The 22,464-nt window shown below is 48.1% G+C and overlaps 1 protein-coding gene across 1 annotated transcript in view; it reads left to right on the top strand.

Moving 5' to 3' along the window:
- Positions 1–22,464, top strand: part of SCN5A (sodium voltage-gated channel alpha subunit 5) — a 111,343-nt gene that overhangs the window by 41,908 nt on the left and 46,971 nt on the right. The window contains exons 11-16 of the mRNA XM_059075922.2: positions 101–280; positions 910–1,281; positions 6,266–6,398; positions 7,339–7,574; positions 17,537–17,710; positions 18,998–19,354. Of these exons, the coding sequence (XP_058931905.1) occupies positions 101–280; positions 910–1,281; positions 6,266–6,398; positions 7,339–7,574; positions 17,537–17,710; positions 18,998–19,354 (1,452 nt within the window). The remainder of the gene's footprint in view (positions 1–100; positions 281–909; positions 1,282–6,265; positions 6,399–7,338; positions 7,575–17,536; positions 17,711–18,997; positions 19,355–22,464) is intronic.

The raw sequence follows: 22,464 nt of genomic DNA, 5'->3' as shown, positions 1-22,464 counted from the left end.
TTGGGGAAAACGGAGGTGCTGAGAGTTGCCTGGCCTACCTTGGCCTGAGGTTGCATCATGTCTCAACGACCAAGGCATCCCTTCTTCCACCATTTTTCAGGCCCTCACCATCAGGGGTGTGGACACCGTGTCCCGCAGCTCCTTTGAGATGTCCCCTTTGGCCGCAGTAATCTCCCATGAGAGAAAGAGCAAGAGGAGAAAACGAATGTCTTCAGGGTCGGAGGAGTGTGGGGATGACAGGTTCACCAAGTCCGACTCGGAGGATGGTCCCCAAGCAGTGGTAATCCCCAGCCGTGGCTCTGGCCTTTTCAGGGTGGATCCGGCATCAAAAGGCCATCATGCTAGTCCCCTGCTGCTGTCACAGCCCCCATGGTTGCTCCCCAAGGAGAATATTCCTTGAGCCCCCTCCCAGCCCCTCCTGTTTCCCATGGCCACTCTTAGAGTGGAGGAGCCCTGAGCAGAGGGATAGGGTAGGTTTGGGTGTTAGGATATCCCCAACCTCAGCTAAGTCCCCAGCACTGGGGCTGGGACTGAGGGACGCCCCATGGTGTGGATTGGTAGGAGCTCAAGGACGTGCCCAAATGAGTGAGGGACATGACTGATTGCCCCAGGCCCTGCTCGGGCCAGGCCTGTCTTCAGGGGCCTTCCTGCCCCCTTCTCCCCCAGATAAGCTTCAATCTCAAAGCCCCAGAGGCACAGGCTTCAGGTGAGCAGAGATCCCAGAAGATGCAGGATTGCCTCTAACGCTGCACCCCTCCTCTGAGCACCCCCGGCTCAGCCCATCCAGTTCCTATGTGGCTGACAAAAGCCCTCAATGCTCCAAGTTGAGCTGGGGCCAAAGCCACAAGTGATAGGCTGGGAGCATGGGAAGAGCCGTCTTGGTCATGTCCCCTCTCTGTGTGCCCTCAGAATCATCTCAGCATCACCCACGGCCTCAGCAGGACCTCCCTGAAGCCACGCTCCAGCCATGGAAGCATTTTCACCTTCCGCCGACGGGACATGGGTTCTGAGACAGATTTTGCAGATGATGAAAACAGCACAGCCGGGGACAGTGAGAGCCACCGCACATCACTGCTGGTGCCTTGGCCCCTGCGCCGGCCTAGTGCCCAGGGACAGCCCAGTCCTGGAACCTCAACTCCAAGCCACGTCCTCAATGGCAAAAGGAACAGCACTGTGGACTGCAACGGGGTGGTCTCCTTGCTGGGGGCAGGCGACTCTGAGGCCACTTCCCCAGGGAGCCGCCTTGTCCGCCCTAAGATGCTGGAGCGCCCCCTGGAAACGGTGAGTCTGCCCCGCCATGCAGCGCCAGACAGGTCCCATCTCCCAGGGTGGTCACCAGAGCCAGGTCTAAAAATACTTACCAAGTATTTACTGAGCGCCTATTGTGTACTGAGCTCTGGGGGTGAATAAGCCTACCAAAATATCTCTGCTTCCTAGAGCTTCCAGACAGACAAAAGTTAAAGAAAGAAGAAAAATGTGTATGTATGCATATATGGTATGTAATGATGATAAACAGGGATGATGGTTAAATATTTAGCAGCTAGTAAAGCATGGGCACTGAGACACTGTGATGACACAGGACCAGTGCCCTAGAGGTCTTGTGTGTGCCAGGTGTGAACCCTGGAGGGTTGCGGATCATGGACAATCTGGAGAAGGGCCAGAGTGGCAAGGGAACACTTCTGAGCTCCTGGGCAACAGTTATTCATCAAGTTCAAAATATTTTGGTACTTTGCAAACGGATAAATGTCAAGTAGTATTAGCCCAAGCTCTAAGTACTGTGGGAGGACAAAAGTGGGGAAGAGGGAAAGGGAAACCCCCTTATTACAAGGCATTTAAACAATGACCTGAAGGAGGCAGGGAGGGGGGAACCAGGTGAGAGGTGGTGTAGCAGAGGGGATAGCAGCCAGATTCTGGAGGCAGATGGGGTTTGCTTACCAGCTAGATGGCTGTGAGCAAGTTATCTTATTTCTCTGTGCCTCAGGTCCCTTGTCTGTAAAATGGATTTCAAATACCCACCTCAGGGACTTCCCTGGTGGTCCAGTGGTTAAGACTCCACACTGCCACTGCAGGGGGCGCAGGTTTGATCCCTGCTAAAGGAACTAAGATCCCACATGCCACGCAGTGCAGCCAAAAAATAAAATAAAATAGTAAAATAAAATAAAATACCCACCTCAGGATCGAAGCCAGGATGAATGGGCTAATATGCGTAAAGCAATCAGGACACGCACGAGTACGTTGATGTGGTGATAATGTTGCAGTAACATACTGTCATTGCATCATCTGCGGGAAACATGTTCCAGGCCTAAGGAACAGCAAGTGCAAAGGCCCCGAGGCAGAAGCATGCCTAGTGTATTGGAGGAAATGCCACGAGGGCAGTGTGGCTGGAAACCAGGGAGTAAAGGGGAGGGGAGTTGGAGCAATTGTCAGAAAGATGACGAGAAGGGAAGGCCAGATCATGAGAGGCCAGTCAGAGCTTTGATCACTCAGTCAGCCTATCCCATGACAGGCTGATGTCTGCCCAACCAATCACCTAGTGCCCTTGCTGCCCCCTGCCCCCAACATAGGGCTCAGAGCAGCCCACTCAGGAAAAGGGCAAATGTGGGTCTCAGACCCCGAGGCCTGCAGGAGGTGGAGGAGGGCAGACCTTCTGAGGAAACAGGACAAGACAGGGAAATCTGATCAGGAAGGTAGAGGCAGGCTGATGAGGGGGCTCACAGTCAGATGGCCTGTTTTGCTCCAGCTCAGACACTTGCTCTAGCTGTGGAACTTTGCACAGGCAATTAATCTCTCTCTGCCTCAATTTCCTCATCTGTTAAGTGGAAATAAAAATAATATCCACATCAGAAGGTGGTGGTGAGGACTAAAAGTGTTAATACCTGTCTGGTGCTTAGACCAGTACTTGCCTCATGTTCAATAATTATTATTATTATCTATGATTGTTATTATTGAGCAGGAAGGAAGGAGTGAAGACTTGGGGCCCTCGTGCTCCTCTGGAGCAGGGAGTCAAGGAGAAGTTCCTGGGAATGCACTGGGGGCAGACCATAGCTTCTGGGTGGGTCTGGGGGCCCACCTGGCCATTACATGGAGGGTGGGGGGTCTGGCTTTCCAAGAACACAGATTCCCAGTTGCTGCAGGTCCAGCCCTGGAGCCTCAGCCTTGTGGAATCAGGTCAGCAGCTGGAGCGCTAATAGAATTCCCTAACCTCATTAGGGAGAAAATCATCTCATTGTACTGCACATGTCGGGAGGAATCCAAGTTCAAACACTTCATTACCGGGAACTCTGACTTCACCCATTCTCACTTCTGTGGGACCCATTTATAAGCTTAAAGGGATTAGCAGGCCAAGGGGGTTATCTGCAAAGTTAAAGGAATTAGTGGACCAAGACGGAGATGTTGAAAAGTTAAAGAGATTAGCAGGCTATAGGCCCCTGGGGATGCCTTCCCTGCTTCAACTGGGTCCCTGGTGACACCTCTGCCCAGTTCTAGTCTGAAAACAAAGCACGGTGTCGGGCACATAGTGGTTTCTTCATCAACAAAGGAGGGGGCAGGCCCAACAGACAGCTCACTTTAATTTGGGGCAGAGGGTGAAGGTTTACTTTGCCTGCTGTCTGTATGCGTGCCTTTGGGGCCAAAGGCAGAGGGAGTTGGGGAGGCACCTTGAACAGATTCTTCTCCCTCCTCCCCACCCCCCTCCCCACCCCCGTCATCTTAGGGACAGAGCTAGAACTTAACCCAAGCCCCTGAGTATCAAGCATTTTTCCACTTAACCCATATCTATCCAGTGCCAGCCCTCTGCATAGAGTGCCAGTGTTTAAGGCTCCAAGGATATAACAGTGAACAGAACAGACAAGAGCTCTGACCTCATGGAGTTAGCATCGTAGGCAGGAAGACAGAGAGTAAACTGATCAATATTTCTAGGGACCAGTAAGAGTCATGTGATAGAAAGTTGCTAGGGGGAGGGCTGGGAATGGGGGGCTATTAGAATATGCAGGGAAGTCCTTTATGTGGAGGTGATGTTAAAATTGACCAACAGGTGATTTTAGGGAGCAAGCCACGAAGATGTGGAAAAATAGTGTTTTAGGCAGAAGGGACAGAAAGTGTAAAGGTGCTGAAGAGGAATAAGCTCAACATGTTTAAGGGATGAGAAGGCCAGGCAGGGCCGGGTGTGGTGGAAACAGAAAGGGATATAAAATGAATTTGAGGAGTTAGGATTTAGGCTGTGCAGGGCCTTGTAAGCTATAGAAAAGTTTGGATTTACTCTGAGTAAGATGGGAGGGAGTTGTTGATCAGAGGATTATCATGATCTGATTTACTTTTTGAGGGAATCCCTTTCAGCTGAGTAGAAAATAGAGGGGAGAGAAGAGGCCAGTTAGGAGGCTGTTGTAGTTTTGGGAGAGAGATGATGACAGCTTGCACTAGGACAGTGTATCAGTCAGCTATTTCCACAATACTGCTGTGTAACAAACTACCCCCAAAGTCAATGGTTAACAACAAGCCTTTATTCTCACGCTCACTTCTCTGAAAGTTGACCATGGTTTGGCTGGTCTAGGTTGACCTTGTCTGGGCAGCTCTGCCTCAGACTGCACATGGCCTGGCTCCATACTATAGGTTAGGCTCAGGGCTGCTCCCCTTGTCTTTGTCCTGGGCTGAAAGTGTGGCAGCTACTTGGGGAAGCTCTTTTCCTGGAGCTCTTACTGGAGCACAAGAGCAAGGCAAATGGCACAAGCACATTCAAAGCTTCTGTTCACATCATGTCCACTAACATTCCCTTGGCCAAAGCAAGTGTGTCACCAATAAGACAGGGAATTTTGCTTCAGTCACAGTGGGAGAGGAAAGGGTAAATATTTGCTGAATGATAACCCAAATATCACAGATGGTAAAGGAGAGAAGTTGGGAGAATTTAAGACATGCTTGTGAGTTAAGCTGGCCAGATTTGTAGTTGCATTGGACCTAAGGTACTACTGTTCCACCAGCTACCTCAGCTTTCTCAGGTGCCTCTGCTTGAATACTTCAATGACTGGGAGCTCACTCCCTCCCTAGGCAACACTTCAGGGCAGTCCTACCAATCGCAAAAGCTGACCTGAACTTGAGCCCAGATCATTTTGGTACCCACCCCGGGCTCTGTCTCTGCCACCCTGCATTGTCTAGGCCCATCTTCCCTCTGACAGATTATAAAACCTCACTCTTGCATGCTGAACAGCGCAGTGCCTTCATCAGGCCCAGCTTGGGCTCACAGACTGTGGTCATGCACAGTCATGCTGACATGAAGTCTTTGCGGGCCCCTCTTGGTTCTGTGGGGGCCTCTGAGTAAGCCTAGGGAATGTCTGCTGCCACCCCCTTCATTAGGACACACCCCATCTCCATTTGTAGGCCTGGTTCTTTTACTTACAAAAATGACAGAAGCACGTTGAAAACAAATCCAACAGTGCAGAAGTAAAAGTCCTTGCCCTTCCCACACAATCCCATTCCCCGGATATAGCCACTTTAACAATTTAGTGTTATCTTCCAGATCTTTTTCTTGTTTTCTCATCAAACTGTTTGTCTTGGAAGTGCTCCCATGGGAACATATGTGTAATAGCCTTGTTCTCCTTATTGTCTGTGTCAGAGTCCAGAGTTGGACTGTATCCATAATTGATTTTAATATTCTTCCTATTGATCAGTTGTTTTGCTTTTATGGTATTAGAAACAATGCTGCAGTGAACATTGTTGCATACATATTTTTGGTGCATGTGTGTAATTATTTATGAAGTTTGATTAGTAGACAAGGAACTGCAGAGCCAATTTAAAATTTTCTTGGTAGATATAGACAAATTGCCTCCACAAAAGCTCCCACCAGCTATGTCTGAGCATTGTGCTTTATGCTTCCATTAATGTCACCTTAGAGCATGGTGGATTTTTTTTCAGCTTTTTTTGACTCTGGGGAGGTTGGGGTCAGTTAAGACTCCCAGATTGTTTTTGCATGTACTAACGTATATGTTAGCATCTGGTTAAAAGAACCTGGTACATGTAATTTCCTGTCCACACTCAGGAATCACCACTAATGAGAGATGGTGAAGAAAAAAAGAGAATGAAGGAGATAATGATTGGCGAGAGGGGAGTTGTTAGCTGGGAGGGAGTTGGGAGCAAAGAAGCCCGGCGCCCAGTGTCCCATCAAGACCCCCATGCTGGCCCCCTGTGACCTCCCCAGCCTGACTCTGGGGCAGCTGCCCCAGATCCAGGCAGACCCCCGTCCCCAGGCTGACGCATATCTCCCGGTTACACCCAGACCACACTGTCGGAGGAGCCAGGCAGGCCTCAGATGCTGACCCCCCAGGGTCCGTGTGTGGATGGCTTCGAGGAGCCAGGAGAGCGGCAGCGAGCCCTCAGTGCAGTCAGCGTCCTCACCAGCGTACTGGAAGGTCAGCCCTGGTGTCATCCAAACACTGCCCGCTTCTAGTCTGAGCACCCTCACCGTTAACCGGGCCTGAGCCAAGTTCACCCCAGCTGCTTTGCCTGCCTTGGACATCCGCACAGCTGTCCCAGACTTTTCAGTCTCTGTGGCCTGTCTTGGGTGTCTTTTCATCTGTTCCAGCTTGTTTTGTCCTGGGCATCCTCAGGAGCCATGTCTGTGTTTCTTCCAAGCATCCCCACGGCTGTCCTGGCCTGTCCTAGGTGCTCATTGGTCTCATCCTGTCCTCTCCCAAGCATCCCCATGTCTGCTGGGACCATCCCATCCCAAGCATGCCTGTTCTAGCTTATCCCAGCCGTCCCCATATCTACCCCAGGTTATTCCAAACCTCCCACATCTGTCCAAGCCTGTCCCACTTTAGGCAACCTCACATCCAATCCATCCTGAACTTGGCACCCTCCTGATTTGTCCTCTCCTGTCCAATATGATTTCTGTCCCAGGCATCCCCCCCTGCATCTGTCCTGACATGTCCCAAATATCCACATCTATTCCTACCTGTTGGGTCCTGGGTGTTCTTATATCTGAACTTGCCTGTCTCAGATGTTGTCTCAGCCTACACCTCCCCTGAGTGTCCCCAGATGTATGTGGGAGTGTTGTCTCAAGAGAGCCCACATCTGTCCTATCTATCTTGTCCCAGTTTTCCCCATATCCATCCTGGTTTTCTGTCCCTGTGGCCCTCTTCTCCCATATTCCCAGAGTAAGGAGGCAGGACACAGGCCACTCTTTCCCTTAGTCTTCCCTGCCCCTCTTTCTGTCCCCCTGTCATGTAGCAGCCCTGACATCTCCTGGGTAGGTCATACATCTTTTCTGGAATACCACGAGTTATATAAGAGTTGGTCAACAAAAACAAACCAGCTCACTGGCTCTCTGCCCCGCCCCCTCCCACCCAGAGTTGGAGTCTCACCGCAAGTATCCGCTGTGCTGGAATCGCTTCGCCCAGCGCTACCTGATCTGGGAGTGTTGTCCACTGTGGATGTCCATCAAGCAGAGAGTGAAGTTCATGGTCATGGACCCATTCGCCGACCTCACCATCACCATGTGCATCGTGATTAACACACTCTTCATGGCACTGGAGCATTACAACATGACAACTGAATTTGAGGAGATGCTGCAGGTCGGAAACCTGGTAAGGGCTGCTGGCAGCTGACTCTCAAATGGGTATTGTGTTGTGAAGGGCTCTTGGCCAGCTGGCATAGCCTTCGTGGGTAACGGAGGAGGGACTCAGAACACGAAAGGATCTTCTGAAGATAGGAGTCATTGTGGAAGAGCTTGTGGAAGGAGCCTCAGGATCAGCTTTTGTGAGAGATGTAATTGGGAGTGAGAGGTTGGGGATAAAGATGCCCAAAAGCTAGAAAACAAAAGTGAGTTGAGTGTGAGCCTGAAATGTGTGGGGACATGAGGTGTGGCAGTTAGTAATGGAGGAGGAGAGTGTATGCAAAAAGAGGCAGTTCTCTTAGGGAAAGGATGGCTGGATGGAGAGAAGGAGGAAGGGAAGGAGAGATGGATGGATGGATGGATGGATGGATGGATGGATGGATAGAGTGAGTAAATCAGGCAGAGCCAGATTTGAATTCTGACTCAGCTCTTACTATGTGACCTCAAGCAAATTACTTAGTTTCAGTAATTGGTACAGTAAGTATTTGTTGAATTTAATAAATGTAAAATTAGTATGACAATATCAACTCATAGGAAGCTAATGAGGATTGAATAAGATAATGTGTATAATGTGCTTGACTCAGAGTTTGATAAACAATAAGCACTCAAATAAATGATAGCTGTGGTTATTATCTTTGTTATTATCTTTGTTACTAAGGAGACTGTCCCTGGAAGTCAGAATGTCTGGGTTCTAATTCTGATTTTTTTCTTCTTGACACCAAATCAAGTCCTAGCTCTTCACTCTGAAGATGGAAAACTGAGGCCAGAGAGGTGACATAGTGATGGCATAGCTGGGCATGTAGCTGTTGTCTCCTGACTCTGGGGGACAGGGTCCTACTGGCTCTGTCCAGGTAAACAAAGTGTCGGCCCTTCTGCAGAAGATCCTAGAGCAAGGCTGCAGAGAGCCCACTGGCCTCTGAAAGGAGCTTCTGGGATCATCACTGAGGTTGAGTGGGGGGAGGGGGATCATTCAGTCCAAGCCCTCTCCTCTTGCAGACCCAGCCCTGTCTTGGTCCCAGCTGCACAGGTGGCCCCCACAGGTAGGCATGTCTCCTACACTGTGGAGAGTGAGGATTTTCTTCCCTTATTATTTTCCATATCCAGAACTCTAGATAGTTCTCTACAGTGTCTATTCAAATTTTTTCACAAATGTGAGTCCATTTTGCTGTGATTCTGCTTTTCTTTTCTTCTTCTGTATACAAACAGAAGGAAAAGCTAGATATCACTCTGTAGGAGTCTCGTGGCACAATTGTGCCTGCCTTGTGTTGGGTGGTCTTCAGAGGGTGGTTACGTAGGATTTCAGTTGAATACAGTTTTAATGGAATGTGACCGTTGGGTTGGACTGAGCAGCAGTCAAGGTGATGAAGAGCACTGGTGGCTTCCCTGGAGCATTAAATTGTGATTGAATTGCAGTTGTGTTAAATTTGTGGTTCAGTTATTAGTAATAGGTCATGTCATTGGATTACAGCTCTATTTGGTTCTGTTTGGATAGCTTTACTGCTAGTATGTAAGGTTTTGATTGTCTTGCAGTTAATATATTCTAGATGGTTTAAATATTAAATGTAAAGAAACAAAATCACAAAAATAAGCATGGGTAAATAATCTTGGTGTGAAAAAAATCCTGGGCTACCCTGGTGGCGCAGTGGTTGAGAGTCCGCCTGCCGATGCAAGGGACACGGGTTCATGCCCCGGTCCGGGAAGATCCCACATGCCGCGGAGCGGCTGGGCCCATGAGCCATGGCCGCTGAGCCTGCGCGTCTGGAGCCTGTGCTCCACAATGGGAGAGGCCACAACAGTGAGAGGCCCACATACCGCAAAAAAAAAAAAGAAAAAAAATCTTTTCTAAGCATGTCACTAAAGACAAATTCCATAAAGGAGAAGATTGATAGATTTCACTAATGTTTAGCCCATCATATAAACAAAGGTAAAAGACAAATGAAACGTCTGTTCCTAGCAATACTGTGGACAAGGAAACCTGAGGTGTTTCCAACTATGAAACAATTAAAAATACAGCAAACATTCTTTGATATGCATAGTAAAGTTCATGAGAAAGTAACAAAAACCCCCAAGTGCCAAAAACAAAGAGGGACTTAAAAATTATAGCAGTAAACATGTGAAACAGTTCTGTAGTTGCCCTAGGGGGTGGGAGGGGTGCTGATTTGAGTAATCTTGGGGGCTTGGATTTCTGTGAACATGCAGGGACAGGACTTGTACTGGGGACAGTGCAGGTAGTGTTTGGAACTGAGTAGCCCCATAAGAATATGACCCTGTGTTCAGTAAAATGGTGAACTAAAATAAATCTACACACTGACCCTGGGAAGCAATAAAGAAGGAAGGTTGTCAGTCTCAGCCAGGGATGGAGGGGGGTGAGGGGGTGGGGAAAGTAACCTCCAGAAGCTTATGATTATGAATTTGGCCTTATACAGATTTGGAGTTCAAATTTATACCTGGGTGTTCCTGGAACCTATGTCTGAAAAATTAACACACAAAGTGATCCTGGTAATCATGGCTAATACTTGTTGAACACCTAATTGTTATAATAACCAGTAAGGGGGACGGTATTATTATTACCCCTATTTTACTAATAAGGTAACAGAGGAACAGAGTGGTAAAATAATTTAACCAAGGTCACACAGCCAGGAAGCGAAAGACCCAAGATTCAAATCCAAGCCATCTGTATATAGAATTCATCCTCTTACCTAGTGCCTTACACTGCGGTGCTGCAGCTCTAGCTTTGTTCCCGTCTCCCTGCTTCGAGTCCAGATTATACTGGAGTCCTTGTTAGTATGGTAAGAGAAGAAAAAAAAGAAAGAAGGAAGGAAAACAGATCTAATGTTATTTCCCAGATTATGTTTTTATCTATAGAAATAATCCAAGAAAATCTACAGGAAGACAATTAGAACCAGTAAGAGAGTTCAGCAATGTTGGTAGGTACAGACTCTACATACTAAAATTAATTCTGCTCCTAACCACCATCAGTGATCATTTGGAGAGTAATTTCTAAAAGTTAACACTTACAATAGCAATAAAAACTGTGAGGAATCTAGGAATAAATATAGCAGAAGATTGTAAATTTTATATGAAAAAAATTATAAAACCAGTGAAAAATATAAAAGAATAAATTAGTGAAGAGATATGCCATTTTCATGGATGAAATTCTGAATACTGTAGACATATCAGTTCTTACCAAATTAACCTGAATACTGTAGACATATCAGTTCTTACCAAATTAACCTGAATGTTTAATGTAATTCTGATCAAAATCCCAACACATTTTTACCCATGGGATTTGAAAAGGCAATCGTAAAATTAATATGGAAAAACAAAGTCTATCAAACAAATTAATGAATCAGCTGGGGAGCTTACCCTACCATGTATAAGATATATTATAAAACTACAGTAATTGAAACATTATAGTATTGGTGCAATATAGAAAAATGGACCAGTACTACAGAATCAAGAACTCAGAGATAAGAAATGCATATTTGGAGACTTGATAAATAACAGAGATGGCATTATAAATCAATAGGAAAATGACAGACTATTCAATAAGTAAGATTGGGAAGAATAGTTATCTCCTTTTTTTTTTTTTTTGGCTGCACTGCATGGCATGCGGAATCCTAGTTCCTGGACCAGAGATTGAACCCGCGCCCCCTGCAGTGGAAGCACTGGAAGCATGGAGTCTTAAACACTTGACCATCCGGGAAGTCCCCAGAATGGTTATCTCTGTGGAAGAAAATAAATTAGATCCCTACCCCATACCATATTCATTAATTAGTTGCAGGGAAATGGATTCAACACCTAAAAACAATAAAATAAAATTTTAAAGCTTTTAGAATAAAAATGTGGAATAATATTTAAAATTTGAAGGTTGGGAAGGCCTTCTCCAACTTACAAAGAGTTTATACCATGAAAGAAAAGATTGCTAAATTTACCTATGTTAAAAAATTTGTAATATGTGTACAATAAAGGATATGGTAAACAACGTGAAATCACTACCCCAAACTGGAAATTGATGTTATGAAAAGTATTTAACTGGAAAGACATGGAATCCAGAATATACATTGAATGCTTACACATCAATAAAGAGAAGAGGGACAATCCACTGGCAAAAACACAACCACAACAGTGGACAGAAGAAATGACAGAAGAGGAAATTCAGTTAGTTATAAACAAATGAAAAGAAACACAGAGGAATGCAGATTAAATCAACATTGAGATACTATTTCTCACCCATTAGAGAATCAAAAATAAACTTCTGTGTGTTGGCAATGATATGAAACAGTGGGAACTCACACTTTGTAAGAGTGTCAATTTGCTACAACCATTTCAGGGAACAGTTGTACAGTATCTGATAAGTCACGGATATGCATACCCTATAACTTAATTTCAGATATACATATTCTTGAGAAAGTCCCACATGTCTGTACAAGGAGACATGTACAAGAAAGCTCTTTGTTGCATTGTTAGTCACAGGGAAAATTGGAATCAATCTAAATGTCTATCCCTTCACTTAAAAATGGATAAATAAATTGTGGTGTTTTCATACTGTGCACAATTAGGGCACAGCATGAAATACTGTGAAATGCTGTGCACAATTAGAAGGAATATGTATACATCTTTCAATATGGATAAATCTCACAAACATGATGTTAAGAATAAAAGGAACTTGCGAAAAAGAACACATATGACATGGCCCATTTATAGAAACCTTAAAACAATGCAAAAATACTATGCATCAAAACTGTAAAAACATGCATGGGAATGATAAACATCAAATTCAGTATGGTGATTACCTCGGAGTGAATGTAGTTCTATGGGTTTTACCTGCGATGGCAGGTGGTGATCAAGACTATGCAGAAGAAGCCAACTGCTTAGGTTCATGTCAGGTTCCATCATGTGGGCCAGTGACTTAACTTCTCTGTATCTCAGTTTCCCTATCTGTAAAATGGGGATAACAATAATAATCTCATAGAGTTAATGTGAGGATTAAGTGATTCAATATATGTAAAGCACTAGTATAGTACCTGGCATATAGTAAATGCTATTTAAGCCTTTGCTATTATTTTGAGGGAAAAATGAAACAAGATTTGCAGCAAATATGACAAACTGTTAATATTTGGTAGGTAGTGGGTACAAAGGATGCATCATATTATTCTATACTTGTTTATATGCTTAAAATATTTTATAATTTTTAGAAAGTACAATGACAAAGATAAATGACAAACCAAGAAAATTGCAATGCACACAATAAATAAAGGGATAATACCCTTAATATATAAAGTACTTTTATAAAAAACACCAGAAAAAGGCAAACTCCCTAATAGGAAAACAAGTAAAGGATATGAACAGGCAATTTCACAAAAGGAGAAATACAAAAATCAAAGAAATGTCCAACAAAGCAACAGCAAAAGATGGCTTTTGTCCTATTGGATTGGAAAGGTTAGTGGGATAGGAATTAGCATTTTTATGAGGGAAACAGTTATCCCATGTGGTTCATGGAATTGGTTAAAACCGATCTCTGAGGATCTTTTAGCAGTTATGTGTCAGAATCTCTAAAAATGCTTGTTGGCTAAGCAATTCCATTTCCAGAAATTTATACTAAGAAAATAATTGGGCAAGTTGTTTTAAAATATGTATGTGAAAGGATATTTATTATGGCAATGGTTTTTTTTTTTTTTTGTGGTACGCGGGCCTCTCACTGTTGTGGTCTCTCCCGTTGCGGAGCACAGGCTCCGGACGCGCAGGCTCAGCGGCCATGGCTCACGAGCCCAGCCGCTCCGCGGCACGTGGGATCCTCCCGGACCCGGGCACGAACCCGCGTCTCCTGCATCGGCAGGCGGACTCTCAACCACTGCGCCACCAGGGAAGCCCGGCAATGGTTTTTAAAAATTTATTTATTTTATTTATTTGGCTGCATCAGGTCTTAGTTGCGGCACGTGGGGTCTTAGTTGCGGCATGCAGGATCTTTCATTTTGGAGTGAGGGCTCTTCATTGCAGCACGCAGGCTCAGTAGTTGTGGTGCGCAGGCTTAGTTGCCCCGAGGCATGTGGGATCTTAGTACGCCAATCAGGGATCGAACCTGCGTCCCCTGCATTGGAAGGAGGATTCTTAACCACTGGACCACCAGGGAAGTCCTGGCAATGTTTTTATTTTTTTAAATTTTATTTATTTATTTATTTATTTTTCTATCTTTTATTTTATTTTTTATTTTTTTAACGTCTTTATTGGAGTATAACTGTTTTACAGTAATGTGTTAGTTTTTCCTTTACAACAAAGTGAATCAGTTATACATATGTTCCCATATCTCTCCCCTCTTGCATCACCCTCAATCCCATCCTCCCTATCCCACCCCTCTAGGTGGTCACAAAGCACAGAGCTGATCTCCCTGTGCTATGCGGCAGCTTCCCACTAGCTATCTAATTTACATTTGGTAGTGTATATATGTCCCTGCCACTCTCTCACTTCATCACATCTTACCCTTCCCCCTCCCCCCTGGCAATGTTTTTAACAGGGACAAAAGAATGCCCATCACAAAGAAATGGTTAAACTACTTATAGCACATCTGTACCGTGGAATATCCCACGACTATTTTTTTTAAAGGAAAAAGAAAATGATGCTGTAGATGATGTTTAAATGGCATGGAAGGATGTTCACAAGATGTTACATTTCAAAAGCAAGCTTACAGTGTGTACAGGTTGATCCCATTAAAGACATTAGCCAAGGTCAGGAGAGTTTGGGGTTTCTCAAAAGTCCTCCTACTTCCTGGGAAGCCACCATTAGCACTGATGGCTCCATGTACCACCTGCCAGGAGTCAGGGGAGGTGGGTGCCCACACTCACAGCCTGCCTGCTAGATCCCAGTGAGCCTATAAATCATGCAGAGCCATTTGTATCTGAAGCCCCTGCCTGGGCCTGGAGTTTTCAGCAGTTATAATAAATGAGGCCAATGAGAACAACAGCCGCCCTCTCTTAGGCAGTATCCACTTGACATCCATTAGCTCTAACTCTTAGAAACCACCTATGGTGGTATTATTATCCCCATTTTACATATGGGAACACTCAAGGCTCCGAGAGATGGGGAAACTGGCCCAAGATCCCACTGTGGCAGACCCTGCTTTGGAACTCGGGTCTGGCTGCTGTTCTCTGCACATCTTAAACCATCCACCTTTGATCTCATGTCCTTACAACGCCAGTGGTGATCCTTTGGAAGGAGTCACACCAAAATTCATGTACTTCCAAAGCAGTAGTTCTCAAGCTTAGCTGCACATTAGAATCACCTGGGAAGTTGATAAAACTCTTGCTACTTGGGTACTCCAGTCCAACTTAACTCAAATCTGTGGAAGTGGGACCCAGGCATCAATATTTTTAAAACTCCTTAGGGGGTTCAAAGCGCACCACGTTTAAGAACCATTGCTCAAAATAGCACTTCTCAAACTTCAAATCACCTGTGAGTCTGGTCACAATGCAGACTCTGATTCAGCAGGTCTGGGGCCTTCAAGACTCTGCATTTCTGAAGACCTTCCAGGTGATGCTGTTGGTTTTTCGCTCATCACCTCCCCAGAGGCAATCCCCAGGAGCCTCCCTCTCTGTCTTTTTCTTGCTGACTTCCAACACCACCTTGTATCTGCTATTTTGCTGCCAAAACAGCTGCAAACCTGGGCAAAGTGAGGTGGGGGATCTTTCCTGAGCTCCTTTACGGAGACATGAGTATTAGCACTTGTGGGTCTTAAGCACACACTCACCCTGGCATCCTCAGGCAGTGGCCAGGGAGACCAGAGGGCTGGGGGCAAGGAAGGGCAAATCCAGGCCGCACCCTTAGGGTCTCTCAGCAAAGCCCAATGCAAGGAATGCAGCTGGGTGAGGGCCGTTGCTGAGTAGGGAGGGCCTCAGGAAGACAGGGACATGGAGCCGGGCGCTGCAGGAGGTCTAAGGCCCAACCACTTGCATGCTTATTCAGCCAATATTGATGGCCCGCCTATAGGCTGGGCACTGTTCCAGGTACAGTAAGATAGGAAAGGTCCCTCCTACTGTGGAGTTTACAGTCTAGCCAGAGGAGACTCAACATACAAACACACAGCTACCGTACAGTATGCCAGGGTGGCATATTAGGGAACAAAAAATAAAGCAAGGAAGAGGATAAGCACAATCATGGGCGGGGCCCGGATTTTAAGTGTCAAGAAGTTTTGTTGAGTTGATTAGGTGGCTTTTAAGCAGAGACCTGAGGGAGTGAGTCCTGTGGATCGGGGAGGGGAGGATCAAGGGAAAGGGAGCAGCAGGTACAGAGGCCCTGAGGAGGTGACAGCAAGGAGGCAAGCGTGTCTGGAAGAGTAGTGGGAGATGGGGTCAGAGAGATGGTAAAGTTATGGGTACAGGGAAAGCGGCGGAACCCAAGGATGCCTGTTCACATGTGAGGGCGGCCTAGGAATTTGAGCAGAGGCTGGAGGATTTTGGGGGCTCTCCCTTCCCTAAGATCCCAGCTGGTGGAGGGACAGTTCTCTCTGGGCACAAGCACTAAAGGGACCCCTGAAGTCACATGGGTTGGGCTGATGGGTGGTGCCCTGTATGGTAGTGCAGAGGTGCCCACCCACCTGCCATCCTAGTGCCCTCCCTGGGCCAACAGCAATCCCCTGCCCCCCAGCCCACGGCCACAGGGCCTCATTTCCACAGAAGGGAAAGGGCTGGTGCTGGGGCCACCAACAGGTGCAGATGCCTCTCCTTCTCTCCTTTCAGCACAGAGTCTCCTCAGGACAGGTGCCAAGGACAAGGTAACCCCCACTCCTGAGTGCTGACCTCAGTGAGACGTCTCAGCCATACCCCTGCTTCTGACCTCCACAGCTACTGAGGCCCTCTGACCTCAGGCCTCCCCTGCAGAAGACCACAGAGCCTCCTCACCACCCTCAGGATAACCCCACCCCCTACCCACCTGGCTCCAGGAAGGCCTGATATACAGGCACCAACTTCCTGCTAGCCACACCCTCCGGGGTTATCCCCTCCTCCCAGAGCCATGCGCCCTCCTGTCATAGCAGCTGACACAGCTCAGAGCCGTAGGCCACGGTCGGAGCTGCCTGGCCCATCACACGATGGACTCCTTAACCTTGAGTCTCTGCCGGCTGAAACTGGGCTGCTCAGGACTCATGAGTCAGTGAACCAGGTGAAGCCCGGCCCCTGTCCACCTCAGGAACGTTTCTAGAAGGGAGAGTGGTTGCTCTAAATCTTGAAGGACTGCACTGAGTTCATCTCCTGGTTCTCAAATTTATGAGCTATTTGACCTCAGGCATGTTACTTAACCTCTCAGTGCCTCAGTTTCTGTACCTGTAAAATGGGGTTAATGATACTTTTCTCATAGGGTTGTTGGACAGATTAAAAGAAACAATGTATGCAAAGCATTCTAGCCCAGCTCTTGGTACTTAGTCAAGCCTCAAGAGATGGTGGCTGGTTGTTATCACAGGGAGAAGAGTCAGCATGTGGACAGGGAGGAAGTGGGAACAGCACGGGCAAAAGTCATGAGCCATGAACGCCGGTTTGTGGGAATGTGTGTATTTGGCGTGTGTGAAACTTCCTGTGGCCACACAGGCTGGAAGGGGTCTGGAGCTGTGGTGTCAAGGCCCACCCCAGCTTCCCCTGATCCCAGGTGCCTCCCAGAGCTGTGAGTCCCTGCAGAGCCTGCAGTGGGCCTGGCTGTTTCTGAGGCCCAGGCTGGTGGGTCATGCCTGCGAAACAGCAGAGTTGGCTGGAGGCATCGGGCTGGAGGTGTCCCCAAGGGACCAGGCCATGGCCGAGCAGGCACCCACTGGGATTCTGGGCACAGTCAGAGCTGACAGCCCAGAAGGGGGACCCTACAGGAGCAAGAGTCAGGAGGCAGGGAGCCCCTACTGCCAGAGGCTTTTTCCAGCCTAAACGTTGGGAACCCCTGATTCCCGCTGCTTCCCAGGTCTTCACAGGGATCTTCACAGCAGAGATGACCTTCAAGATCATCGCCCTGGACCCCTACTACTACTTCCAGCAGGGCTGGAACATCTTCGACAGCATCATCGTCATCCTCAGCCTCATGGAGCTGGGCCTGTCCCGCATGGGCAACTTGTCAGTGCTTCGCTCCTTCCGCCTGGTACATGGCTGGGCCTGGCAGGGGGCCAGTGGGTGGGGGCCTGGGGTACTGAGCCACACCCCCTCCGAGGTCACCACTCAATCACCCCTACTGTGATCTTTCATGGCTTACCCAACAGCTGTTTGCTAGGTACCCTTGTGCTGGTGATGTGGGGGACACAGAGGTGGGCAAGACAGAGGGAGACAGCCCTCCCTCCAGAGGGGCAATTGGGGTGCCCATCCATCCTGACGATTTGCAAAGCCCTTTATGATTCACCATACCCCCTTTAGTCTTCATAGGATCCCAGGAGAGGAGCTAGTATTACCATATTCCCATTCCACACTCAGAGAGATGAAACAATTTCCCAAAGCCACATGGCAAGCAACAGGTGGAAACAAGTCTACTGAGGCTATACCTGCTGGTTTTGGAATCTGCATTTTTGAAACTTTAATGTGCACACAAATTGCCTGGGGATCTTGCTAAAGTGCAGATGTAGATTCAGTAGGTCTCAGATGGTGTCAAAGCTATGGGTCTGTGGACCATGCTTTGAGTTCAAAATGTCTAAGAGGTCCAGGCATGGGGCTAGAGGTAGGTCAGGGAAGGCTTCCTGGAGGAAGTGGCTTCACTTGGGGCTAGGAAGGCAGGCTGATGGGGGAAAAATAGAAAGCCTAGGCTGTGGATTTTAACTCCGACTCCACTGCCAAAAGCCAAGGGACCTAGACAAGATACTCCACCTCTAAGTGTTGGCTTCTTCATCTGTCAAATGAGGTAATAATAGTGCCACCCTCATGTAGTTATTTGGAGTTCTGAATGAGCTGATCCATCCTAAACATAAGGCCTGGTACAGTGGGTGTTCAATAAATGCTAAACACCAGCTCCCTTTCTCTGTGATGACTGAGAGGAGGGAAAGATGGAGGTGACTGGGCAAGTCAGGGATGGTTTGATCTCACCCAGAAGGATACCTGATGAAGAAGGTTCTGGAAGAGGGACATTCCATGATGGGGAATCTACTGGGTGATTCCTGGAAGTGAGACTTAGGTGGGTAGGAGGCTGGTGTGGGGACAGAGAGAAGGGGTGGGTTGGGGGGAGGAGTCTGGAGCTGTTGACCTGACTCCCAGAGCAGGGCCCGATGAAGCTGCCCTCAGGCTGTGGAGAGAAGCAATAGTGTATGCTCTTGGACAAATGAGGAGAAACAGGTTTTGGTGACCTTTAAGGGTGCCCTGGGTTCTCAGGTAGGAGCTGTTGGGGGTGAGGGTGTCTATGGGAAGTGGGAACCAGAGCCCCTCACAGGGACCCCTCCCTCCCCAGCTTCGGGTCTTCAAGCTGGCGAAGTCCTGGCCCACCCTGAACACACTCATCAAGATCATTGGGAACTCAGTGGGGGCACTGGGCAACCTGACGCTGGTGCTGGCCATCATCGTGTTCATCTTCGCTGTGGTGGGCATGCAGCTCTTTGGCAAGAACTACTCAGAGCTGAGGCATCGTATCAGTGACTCAGGTCTGCTGCCCCGCTGGCACATGATGGACTTCTTCCATGCCTTCCTCATCATCTTCCGCATCCTCTGTGGCGAGTGGATCGAGACCATGTGGGACTGCATGGAGGTGTCTGGACAGTCACTGTGCCTGCTGGTCTTCTTGCTTGTTATGGTCATTGGCAACCTCGTGGTAAGTTGGCCAGTGGCCTCACACACACTCACTCACCTACCCATCCATTCATCTACCCAGTTACCCACACACCCAGTCATCCATTTGTCCATTCACTTACCCTTCCTTCCATCTGTCCACTCCCTCACTCAGCCATCTATCAAACAATCCATCCACCCATCAATCTCTCATCCATCCATCAATTTACCCATCCATCCATTTACTCATTTACCCATCATTCCATCTATTTACTCACCCATTCATGCATTCACCCATCTGTGCACCCACTTACCCATCCATCCATGTATCATCAATCCATCTATTACTTACCCATTCACTCTTTCATCTCTCTACTCATTCATACATCTACCTATCCATCCATCCATCCACTCATCACTAACCCACCCACCAACTCACCTATCCACCTGTCCACCTTTCCATCGATCTGCCTACTCAGTTACCAATCTCCCTACCCATTTATGCACTCACTCACACAGCCATTCATCCATCAACCTCCATGTACTCATTCACTTACCTATCCATTCATCTATCCATCAACCATCCATCCATCAACCCCCATTCACACACATGCACACACACCTATTCATCCATCCATTTGCCCACCTATCTACCCATCCATTCATTCACTCACCCATCCATCCATTCATTCATCCATCACTCATCTTTCCACTCACTCATCTATCCCTCTAGTCATTCATCCACCTCTACATCCATCTATCAACCCACTCATCTATTCTCTCATTCATCAGTCCCATCCATCTACTCATTTATCCATCCAGCTATCCACTCACTCACTCATTTAGCTATCCATTCATGCACATCACTCTTCATTTGCTCATTCTTTCATTTACCCATCTATTTACCTATTTATTCATTATGTATTCATTTTATATCCATTAATTAATTATTTTCTCATCTACTCATTGTTTTATTAGTTATTCACTGTCAGTGATTTATCACATGGTTCAATTCAGCTTAACAAACATTAACTGAGCTCCCATTGCATGCAGAATATTGTGCCAGGTGCTGTTGGGCATACAGAGATGAATGTGGCTCTGACATTGCTCACCACCTTGAGAGAGTGAGGAGGTGGAGAGTTCAAACAGGCCTGAGATAACTCTCAAGCTGGTCAGAATGGTCAGAGCCATGAAGAGGGAGCCCATGTGTGCTGAGCCCCTTCAGCTGGGGAAATCAAGGAAGGCTTCCTGGTAGAGGGGGTTTCGTGCTGACCTGATTGACAGGTGATGCTAGAGAGGGAAGAAGCAAGGTAAGCAAAGCACAGGCACAGGCAGATGGTGGTGGTCCAGGTGAGGGGGGGCCCGAGAGAACCTGTATATCATCCTGAATAGCTGTGGTGAGAGTCCCTGCTGTCCTGTAATGAGGAGCCCAGGTCTTTGCTCCCATGGCCACCTGTCTGTCCCAGGGAAAGTGCATCTTGCCTTGTGTCTTTACAATGTGGGCAATTCTGGAGTTGAGGGAGATCAAACTCTAAATGCCAGAGAAGGAGCCTTTGGAAGAGGCAAGTTTGAGAGGGGTCAGTTGTTCAGGGAGAGGTCAGTGTCCACTGTGGACATGCAGCCACCTTCCTGGGTGCACAGGGGGACCACACATGCTCCAGCGTCACACCTGCAGTGTCTGGTTCCCACTGCCCATGGTGTGGGCAGCACAGGCTCACAGCAGCTCATACAGGGCTTTTAGGTGATGTGAGTACTGTGGGCTGCAGATTCCAGAGCCCTTCTCCAGACCTGCCTGCTTTCTCCTCCCATGTGACTTAACCAGGCCAAGTTGGGGTCGGTCTTCCTCAGCCTCCATAGGTAGAGCTTCCTCCAGAGAGGAAGCAGAGTGCACAGTGCCAGTGGAACCCAGCTCTTTGGCGGGCCCTGCAACACCCCTCCCATCCCCTCAAACCTGCCACCCCTCAGGGTGCCCCTTGCTCAGCCCCTGGCACAGCTCTGGGGCTGCCAGATTCTGTGTGTTCCAAAGAGGATGTGAGTACACAGAGCTTTCAGCCCAGGGCCAGGCTGAGCTGCCCTCACGCACACACAGCCTGCGACTTCCCAGCAGATCTGCCTGGGGATGAGACGATTAGAGGCTGCTGGAGGAGGGAAGCTAACACAAGCCCACACGGCCCCCTCCCTGGCTGCCTCAAGAATTGGGCTGCTTCGGGGTGTGGGTGGAAGCAAGATTGTCATTGAAATGGGAAGTGATCATCAGGCAGGGGCTGGGGAGCAGCAATGTGATTGACAGGGAAAGCACTGGAAGCAGCCGAACTTCTGAAGCTGGCGGCAGGGGAGGTCCTAGCGTCTTCTGTGGGTAGACAAGGCTGCCCAGGCACCCCCTGCCCTGCCCCCAGCCTGGCCCCGGATGCCTGGAGGTCAGGGGATGTGAAGCCAGGCATGAGAGAGGGCTGCGGTGGGGAACCCAGGGTGGGCTACCAGGAACTGAGGCAGGCCAGGCCTGGGCCAGTGTGGACAGAGGCCGGGGGCCTGGCCAGAGGTCAGTGTAGACAGCAGCTCTGCATCACATCACATGTGTCACCCCTCCAGTGACGACATAAAAGAGACTGCCAGGTGTCAAAAGTGATCATCTCTCTGTGGAGATAGAACAGGAGAGCCTACTCCTTAACCTTTCCATACTGTCCACATGAATGTTACTGTTTAAACCAAAGGCAGGTTTCTGAGGCCTGGCACTCCAACCTTGCCCACTGCTTTTGCCAGAATTCTCACTCCCAGCTCGCTGACAAGCACGTCTCAGGGGCTTGTAAGAAGCCAGAGCAGGGACTCAGATTGGGTGTCCACCTTCACACACCACCCTGCTATAGGGGCCCCCATTCAACTGGACTCCCTTCTGGGAGTGGCTGTGGAGGGGATACCCAAGCCCAAGGTGGGGAGACTGTGTCTCTGTCCTGTTGGCCTGGTGATGCTCATGAGCCAGTCTGACCCCTGTGTGGAATGAGCCCACCACCATCTTCAGTTACCCTCCCTGAGATGGAAATGGACCCAAGCCCAGTCCCTTGTCACTCAGTAGAAGTTCTCTTTTTTAACAAAAGCTAAAACTCCACACTTGCAGGGTGGTTTAACAACAAGCAGTAGTCCAGAACCATCCAAAGA

Source organism: Kogia breviceps, chromosome 10 (assembly GCF_026419965.1).
Source record: "Kogia breviceps isolate mKogBre1 chromosome 10, mKogBre1 haplotype 1, whole genome shotgun sequence".
Classification (NCBI taxonomy): Eukaryota; Metazoa; Chordata; class Mammalia; order Artiodactyla; family Physeteridae; genus Kogia; species Kogia breviceps.
The sequence above is the reverse complement of the archived record's forward strand: the minus strand, read 5'-3'. Positions and strand labels throughout refer to the sequence as shown.